General features: G+C 38.0%; 1 protein-coding gene across 1 annotated transcript in view; it reads right to left on the bottom strand.

Moving 5' to 3' along the window:
* Positions 1–1,133: 1,133 nt before the first annotated feature.
* Positions 1,134–9,790, bottom strand: part of LOC107722500 (chromodomain Y-like protein) — a 19,619-nt gene continuing 10,962 nt past the window's right edge. Inside the window, exons 2-5 of the mRNA XM_016530864.1 lie at positions 3,333–4,107; positions 2,122–2,384; positions 1,491–1,663; positions 1,134–1,377 (exon numbers count right to left, since the gene is read on the bottom strand). Coding sequence (XP_016386350.1) covers positions 1,134–1,377; positions 1,491–1,663; positions 2,122–2,384; positions 3,333–4,107 — 1,455 coding nt within the window. The remainder of the gene's footprint in view (positions 1,378–1,490; positions 1,664–2,121; positions 2,385–3,332; positions 4,108–9,790) is intronic.

The raw sequence follows: 9,790 nt of genomic DNA, 5'->3' as shown, positions 1-9,790 counted from the left end.
GACAAGTCATGTCAATCAGCAGCAATCTTTGAAATGCCTCTCGGGCATGCAAGTGCAACTACTATCTCTTCGAATGAGGAAACATCAAGTTCTCCAAAACTGTTGACTAAGCTTTCATATTTGAAATCACCAAAGAAATCTGACAACAACTGTGTCATAAATGTTGTTTCTTTTCCACAAATATCGTTATAAAAAGCTTATTTTTCAGGCTAAGATCAGCCAGTGTGCAGTCCTAAGCGCACGTCTCAAAACGTTGACTGTTTCTATAGCAACCGGGACTTCTAACGGCAGCTGCAGTGATGCGCTGACTTTACCAATTAGCGATTGGCTCTTTCATTCAGAAGGCTGGGCTTCCTGCATTTGAGCGGCCATATTGAGCGTTGTATTTTTCCCCATTCAAAACTATGCGAGTAACATGTCTTGGGTATTCTATAGTCTTTGATATTACCTGCCATTCATTCTCACTTAAATGTAGACCTAATGCTTGGCGGTTCGTGACATATCCTCAGATAAACTCTAATGCCGGTGCATTGCCATTGCGACTTACCTATGATGAATTTACAGCTGAGAGCGGGCATTTCACTCGTTGGATGCGTCAGCGTCACGTTTGCATATGGCCGTACTATGCCGTCTGACAAACTATATTTTGTACAGATTTTATTTTGTTTTGGCAAGTATTTAATTATTTTGCCCAGAGAAAAACGTTGGATTATGCAACATGCAACTCGTTGTCTCCATGCAGTTAATTAATAAACCATCGGTATCGGCCATTTTCATGCTATTTCCGATATGCCGATGGCTTTAAAATAATCAAAAATCGGCCGATAAATATCGGCGGCCGATTCATCGGTGCATCCCTACTGTCACACTTAAAATATTAATTTCTTTTTTATATATATATAATTTTAAAATCTATATATATATTTATATAAATATAAAATGTATATATTTCTTATATCTTACCCCAAACTTTTGAATGGTAGTTAATCACAGTTTACACAAAAATGTTAAACAGCACAACTGTTTTTAACATTGATAATAATATAATAATAATATTATACATTACATATATATACATATATACATATACATATATATACACACACACACACATAAAAACCAAAAAAGACAAGTTATTCATGCAGAGGCACACTTGATGTACTCACCGAGGCGACTCCCATGATGAGAGGGAATGTTACAGAGGAGCAGGCATCTGGGGTTTGGCCAAAGATTGTGTAAGGAGTCTGGAACCAAGCCTTCTCATTGGCCCAGATGACATCGCACAGGGGCAAGATAGACGCTCCAAGCCCAATAGCAGGTCCATTCACAGCAGCAATGATGGGCTTCTTGAACTGAATAAATGTGTTGACGAAAGTTCTGAAGACAACAGAAAACACATTGGTTTATATATAGCTACTATTACAAAACAGTTCCCTGAAATATGGTGGTAAAATAGCTGTCATAATATTTATATTCTCATCATTTTGTACCTGATTGTCTCCGCCATTTTGATACTTTCTTTTTTCCTATCATCCGTGAGCCGCCTAATAAAATAGATGAAGTCGAGGCCAAAGCAGAAGATGTTTCCCACGGCGCTCAGTAGAACAAGTTTACTGTCATCAGCTGCAGCTGTGGCCATGGCACTCTGAACCTCTTTCATTACCTGGAAACCATTTGAGTGATGTTATATCACTTCAGAGTGGGGTGGGGGGAATGACCAATATCACAGTACGAGTAATATCATATATAATAGAAACCTAGTTACACTGTGTCTATGTCAGAATGTGACAAGACGTGTCAAAACAAAATGGCTTCCATTACATGCGCCTTTCTGTGACACAGTCTGGAAAGATTTGAGTTGAATTACTGAAATAAATGAACTTTTCCACGACATTCTAATTTATTGAGATGCACCTGTACATGTACTGCATGGCATCAGATTTTTTTTTTGTACTGTCATACCATCCAGCATGAATTCAGAGATTGAGATTTTTTTTTTTTAAACTATAAAAACCAATGAGTGAAATGTCAAGATACTTAAAAAATAGTCCAAACTCTTTTTGTGCATTTTAAATCGAAAGTCAAATCAACATTTCTAACATGAAATATATTTGTACTCACATCAGGATTCAGTGAGTTGTTCTCAGAGGTCTTTGTAGAAAACAGAATGTGTGTAAAGCCATCTTGTTTCTTAACTACAATATCCCTGTAGCGGTAAGCACTCTCAGTTTGACGAACACTAAAGCGCAGACGCTTGTCGAAAGATGCACGGTCCTCAAAACGCCTTTTGCCTGTCAGCCCTGAGCTGCTCATCACTCCTGCCCCAGCACTCTGAGTAATGGCAGTTCCATTTGCAGACGAGGCCTCCATGAGGGTAGTCGCGCCTATAAAACAACATCAAAAGCAAAAGTGAATGAATAAAATATGATATAAATAAAATATAGCAAAACTGTAGTAATAATCATATTATATATATATATATGATAAAAACACTATTTTATTATTTTGTAAATATTAATAAATATATAATTTTTTTTTAAAAATACTTAAAAAAATTAAGCTGTTTTCAACATTAATAAGAACTATTTCTTGAACACTAAATTGGCATATTCAAATGATTTCTGAAGGATCATGTGACACTGATGATTGGAGGAATGACGCTGAAAAAAACACTTTGCCATCAGGAATAAATTACATTTTAAAATATATTCAAATAAAAAAAAAACTGATTTTAAATTGTAATAATATTTCAAAATACTACTGTTTTTAATGTATTTCTGATCAAATAAATGCAGTCTTGGTGAGCATAAGAGACTTCATTCATAAACCCTGAAAAATCTTACTGAACTGAACATTTGAAGGGTTGTGTATATTTATGGATGCAACATCATGGCCTGAAATTAATTAATTTTAGTGAAAGTCATCTGCATATGCAAGTATAAACAAATGATTACAAATTACAAGACTTATTACATTTTAAAATTATTTCCTTCTGTTATACAAATCAAGACCATTGTAGCAATGTGAATTTTGATGGAAAACTAGCATCGTCATATTCAGGATAACATACGCCTTCTGAATCAACTCCAGGAGGTACCCTCAAAAATCACTTGATGTTCTGCAGCAACACATTTGCTTTCATTCATCAAGTGCTTGTTTATTAGATTTATTGTGTTGTTCCATGACTAGAAACACACAATCCATTAAATTATACGAGTAGGGCTGAAACAAACATATTTAGTGGTGTTTCCAGGCCTGGAACTAAAACCCGCTCTACTAAACCTCAAAAGAATGTAGTGTAATGTTCTCAGTGTAAGTCGAGAGAACTCTACCTTTCCCGTTTAACGTGCGGACGGCAGCGGGGGTAATGGGAATCTGCGGTGGCAGAAGGGCTGTTTGCGTTCTGGGCCTCGTGCCCATACGAGCCCGTTCCTCTCCTTGTACACGCACAGCTCTGGCGGGTTTCTCCAGCAAGGCCACTTCAGGGGGCACAGCATCTGGCTCTTGGCCTCCCTGCTCCAGACTGTGCGCTGCCTCACTGGGAGACTCCTCTGTGTCAGTGCGGCTGTTCATTGGGCTCTTCGGCACTAGGATTTTGATGCCAGATTTAGCCAGGTCCATACTACGCCGCAGCGCACTCACAGTGGGAGCAGCTGTCGGTGCTGCCGTCGGAGCCGTGTCAGTGACTGTGCTCGTAACGGCAGTGCCACTGCTACTCACGCCAGCCGATCGCTTACTCTTCTGCTGCTGCGCATCACTGTTGTGCGGTGAATGCTGTGCTGGCTGAAGCCGTTTTGTGGAGGGTGTGTTTGGGGTGGGGGGAGAGGTCTTCGCTGTGTTAGGACTCACTGAGGACTGCTGAGGCCTGCTGATTTGTTTGCGGGCGTTGCCTCCGGCTGTGCTGGGAGAGCTGCGTGTGGAACGGAGTAAAGCTACATCTTTCTGCTTCTCGCTGTGTTGCCGGTTAAATTCATGGATGAACTCAACGCAGCTGGACAGGTGATTCTCCGGCTCCCAGCTGTCTCCCTCAAAGCCGTAGCCTCTCCAGCGGACCAGGTACTCAGTCTTGCCCTTTTTGTTCTTACGTTTGCCTACTATTCTCTCCACCTAAAGAGGGGCATGCAGATAAAGTAAATGGCTTAGTGCAATTTATGTAAAATAATAACATGCTGGAGATTAAAGAACAGCATTTACTCAAAAGTTATGAAGGAAATGGCAATTTATATCAATACACTTTTACTTTTATTTTTTTAAAGCATATGTAATATATTACATATATATTACATATTTATAGCAATTATTACATATGCTAGATAAATGAAAAGCAGGTAGTTGTAAAAACATCAAATGTGACCCTGGACCACCAAACCAGTCATAAGGGTCAATTTTTTAAAATTGAGATTTAGGCTATACATCTGAAGCTGAATAAATACGCTTCCCATTGATGATGAGAGTGCAAAAAATGTTCTTAGCAATGCATATTACTAATCAAAAATTAAGTTTTGATATATTTACAGTAGGAAATTTACAAAATATCTTCGTGGAACATGATTTTTACTTAATATCCTAATGATTTTTGGCATAAAAGAACAATATAATAATATAATATAATCAATAATTTTGACCCATACAATGTATTGTTGGCTATTGCTACAAATATACCCGTGCAACTTAAGACTCGTTTTGTGTTCCAGGGTCACAAATGTTTGTATCGCCCCTTTAAATGATGATTTTAGATGAATAAATGAATGAACACTACCATTCTTAACTGCACTCAATTGGACTGAACAAAGGACTGAATAGGTAATATGGCCAGCAAGGAGGTGGTGTAGTTTCATGATTATTAAATGTTGGCGCAGAGATATGGAGGATGGTCATATAATTTGCAATTAATATTAAACAGCACCCTTTCTATACATGGTTTATTGGCTGCGTATAACCCTCATGTTTTGTGACGGTCCATGTGTTCAAGATTTTCTTTTTCCCGAAAATGCCAGTTAATTTTATTGCATTAATTAACTAATACTGACAAAATGTACTAACTTAGTTCACACAGGGTTTAACAACAACCAAAAATTGCCTGTACTAATTGAAAGAAAACAAGTTGACAAAAAGACTGAATCCAAGATTTGGTGATCAAGCATAAATAAAACAGATTTAAAAGCAATATTTAAAAGGCTAGTGTATTATTATTATTTATTTATTTTTGAATGGGAACACAAAAGGATTTATCATCACAGAACAAAGGTTAAAGAAATAGCGCACCCAAAAACAAAAATTCTGTTATCAAATTACCCTCATGTCGTTCCAATCCCAGGGCTCGAAATTGCGACCATTTTGGTCGCATATGCTCCCGGAATTTAATCTGCGCGACCTCAAAATATATTTGGGCGCATTTGAGTGCAAATAATTTGCATTGAGTGCTAATAATTGTTGTGGTGCGACCCGTTTTCATTTCTTTGCAAAACTTTCGCTAATTACTGCACAGTATGTGCCTGCTGTGAGCTGATGCAGTGATGACAGTGATGGCTCCGCCATTCTAATCAACATACATAACCAATTAAACTTCACCTTTACATTCTTGACTTTAATGCAGATTTTAGATTCATTACATTAGCCATCAATCACTCAATGTCACTGACCCTGTGCTCTGTTGGAACTCGGAGCTGACCGGTTTTTGCTTCAAAATTAATTTTTATTTTTTTTCCAATTAATTTTTTTCAACCAATCTCCGTTCCGGATTTGCACAACCTGCATTGCAGTAATTTTCCAAAATGTCATTTGTGTGGAGATATTACATTGTAATTATATTAAGTCTGCAAACAGCCGGTAATATAGGCCAGAGATGCTGAAGACGAACGCAAAGAGAAAAATACTGAACCAGGCAGAACAAGATCACTGTTCACGATGCGCGAGATATTAGAAGAAAATCCTAAGTATTGCATTGGTGGTGGGGTTTATATTAATGTAGGCCTGGGCGATAAAACGGTATCGATATTTATCGACGGTACACCTTCGATATCGATAGAAAAAATGTTCGATATAGCGCACGATATAGGCACGTGCTATGAGTGACGCAGACAGCACACACAAACACGAACACATGCTGAATGATGATGTAAGTGATGTTGTTGCATTTTAATGTTTTTGTTAGTCTAGCCCAAGAGATGCGCCGCTGCTGTGTTATGCATTCAAAATATTAGAGAAATATAGAAGCTCAATGCGGAGAAGATGGGTTAAAACCGAAACCAAGCCATTCACACGGAACGCATATTTAGCGCATTTTTAGACGGACAAATATGACTGCTGCACTCACGTCTCTCACAAGAGATGTATCGATATGAAACATTATATCGTTGATACATTTTTTAGCTATATCGCCCAGCCCTATATTAATGTATCACTGAAGGGAACCGACTGTTTTGCGATGGTATTTTCTTTTCATCTTTCATCTTGTACCCTCGTTTCGCTTCGACGGCTTTCAGCCTCACCCTGCTTCATACTAGGACGTTAATAAATCTTTAATACATTAGCTCATCCATGAACATGATTTCTGCCCGAGTCCCGTCAGATTGCATCGGCTGTGTGGATGAAGACGACAACTCCCATGATTCCACACTCAGTCACAGCTTCATCAAACTACGCCTTTGTTTCTTTGTTTGTTTTGAATACGCGCCCTCTAGCGGTGAAAACTTACATATTGTGCCTTTAAAGAAGGTTTATGGCCCTGTCCCAAATGGCACCCTAAACCCTCACGGTCTTCCTCTGAGTTCTCATTTTCATGACGTAATGCTGCTTTGACTGCCGGGTAGAAGTCGGCTGCGTAGCTCGCAGGCTTGTGGGCTCAGCAGAAGTGGGGTCGAGGGCGCAAAGGACCGCACCTTCACGAGCACCCTTCTGAAGGCTAAAATGACAAATGGGACACCCTACGGTCTCGTGGACTTAATGGACACGCGCACGTAGCGGCCATTGTAAGTCCTCAAGACCGAAAGTGCACATGAAGTGTGCCATTTGGGACAGGGCCTATAAGTGCAGCCCTGCTTTGTTTACAGCAGTAACCAAGAAAAGACTATTTCGCTGATGTTCCATAAGCACCACCTGCTGTCAGAGAGTGAATTTGCATCTCAGGCAGGTAGACTTATGGAAGAATATTCCGGACTTTTTTCAAAAGGAATTGCAAATTGTATTTTCAATTGTGTTTTCCACATGTGGGCGCATAAATTGTGACAATCCAAATGCAACTGCAAATTTTGCATTACCATTTGCATTTGCGCTTTCGCGAACGCACAGTGACTGCCACATTCCAAATGAAAAAGCAAAGTCCATTTGCAACTGTATTTCCCATGTCTTACAAGTTATGAGCCTGTCATATTTAAATAGCAATATTAATTACCACATTTGCTTATTCACTCTCTCTGCGTCGTGCATGTAACCTACCAAAACTCAAATGGAATCGCAATTCCTTTTGCATTTGAATTTCCGATGTCTACACGGAAATCTGTCAATCAATGTGAGGGGCGGGACTATATTATGGGGCGTGTTTGTATCGGGAGGTGACATCACTCACAGATGACAGTGCCGAATGCTTTGATCAATGGAGATAATCGGTAAAGGCTCTGCTAAAGGCAGCTGCCAATCAGTTCATGACTCTGTGAACGAACAGACAACCTTCTTAGCACAATACATAATTCTGTCTTTTTTACCCCAAATGCAGTGATTATCCCCTGCTAACAGCGGAAGCAATAACGGTACGCACAATAGGTCAATATTCACTATTACCCAAACGCTTTTTACCCATCTCAACATCTCTCACTGTTTCTCTCACTCCAATTGATGCAAGTGAGTAAACAGACAAGGCAATTCTACACTTATTACAGTAGGCCTACATTTTATTCCTTTCTTTTAATCTGTAATTGTACGGAAGTTCTAAGTGGCCATGCATTATTATTATTTTTTTCACTTTTTTTCTCGTGATCACGACTTAATTTAGTCTACTGTTGCTATAAGTAACAAATGCAACCTTGACGGGGACATTCTAAAATGCTTAACCTGGCTTAATGCATTAATTGAGAGTGTTTTTAAAAGACCAAACTCAGGGCAAATGATCGACAGATGACTGTGCGCTCTTCTTGTGGATATTTCAGCAAATGCTGCTTCACTTAGAAATAACGTCTACAATAAATAAATTAAATATAGGTTGATCAAACACTGCTGATTTTGTCCAGAGTTAGGCTACGCTAAACATTTTATTTGTGTAATTAACATGTTTAAATTATCTAAAAACAACGCATTCAACACCGCAAGCGGAGCACCTTCAGAAGACTGCAAAGAAGAGCCTGTTCTAAAAAATCTTAAACTGCTTGGATTGAATTTACTTTAATTCAATTTACTCACTTCGTTTGATATCAAATAGTAGGCCTATATAATAATATATTATAATAATTTTTTTGTGATTTTTATTAGTCTTGTACGATAGGCTGTGATATCATGTGCTTTACAAGCTCGGGATGTTATGTGTGAGTGTGTGTGTGGTTTCCTACAAAGAAATGTAGAAAATACAAAAGATTAGGCTACAACACTGTATAACATCACTGAACTAAATTATACACATATGCAAATCACATTTCTTATTAATATACATGTATTAACAATAAAGATTAAAAATAAGAAAGATGCACATTACAAATACATCGTTGTAAATACGAAACTGATGAGTCGTGCAGCAGTAATAATGTAACATAACAGATACAATTTCAAGCAAAATGATCATATATATTCAACATAACATTTCTAAGTTTAATTAAATGTCAGTAATGAACTGCATAAATTATAGTGATCACAAAGAAGGTCCTCTGTCCCAAACGCATACAGTAGCCTATAGTTGATACAGTATACACAGGGGTGCACATAAGTGGTCCGCAGTTCCGCATGCGCGACCAAAATAAAAAAATGCACTGTATAAATAAGTTCTGACAGCGCATTTGCGTACCAACATGGATGACAGCGGTTAATGCACAATTACCATTTTAGATCGACAAACTGTTCTGTATAAGATTTCTATTCAAATTGAAAGCATAAATCTAGGCTACCCGTCGGGTATAGAGCAGATGGTGACTTGCATTAAATGTTCGTTATCGACCACAAATGCAGCCAAGCTCTTCTTCTACCACCAGCACCCCCCTCAACCACCATAAACTCATACACACCATACACACACACACACACACATTATATATATATATATATATATATATATATATATAAAAAGAAGTAACTATTAGCATTTTATTTTTAAGTTTACTTTAAAATAAAATAATTGTATTTGTATTTAATACTCCCTTTTTATATTAAAATATAATAGTATTATCACACTTTATATAAATAAATATGGAATGGCACGGTTTTGTTTGCTAACGTGCATCAATCGGAGTGCAAACAGTAAAAAAATCTTGAGGCAGGTGTGACACGCTCTAGTACAGATTAAAGGAAAGGAATAAAATGTACTGTAATAAGTGTAGAATTGCACTGTGTTTACTCACTTGCATCAATCGGAGTGAGAGAAACAGTGAGAGATGTTGAGACAAGTGAAAAGCGTTTGGGTAATAGTGAATATTGACCTATTGTGCGTACCGTTGTTGCTCCCGCTATAAATCTAGGCTACCCGCTGCCGTTTTCAAAGCACAATGCAAAATTGTGACATTTCATTCACTGACGCTCTACTTACTTGCCAGCAACCCACCAAAATAAAATCCTGCTGATTTTCAGGTTGAAAATGATGAAAATTAATATA

The sequence above is a fragment of the Sinocyclocheilus rhinocerous genome, unplaced genomic scaffold, assembly GCF_001515625.1.
Source record: "Sinocyclocheilus rhinocerous isolate Xijiao unplaced genomic scaffold, SAMN03320098_v1.1 scaffold541, whole genome shotgun sequence".
NCBI classification, from domain to species: Eukaryota; Metazoa; Chordata; class Actinopteri; order Cypriniformes; family Cyprinidae; genus Sinocyclocheilus; species Sinocyclocheilus rhinocerous.
Note: the sequence above shows the minus strand (reverse complement) of the source record. Positions and strands in the feature narration are given on the sequence as shown.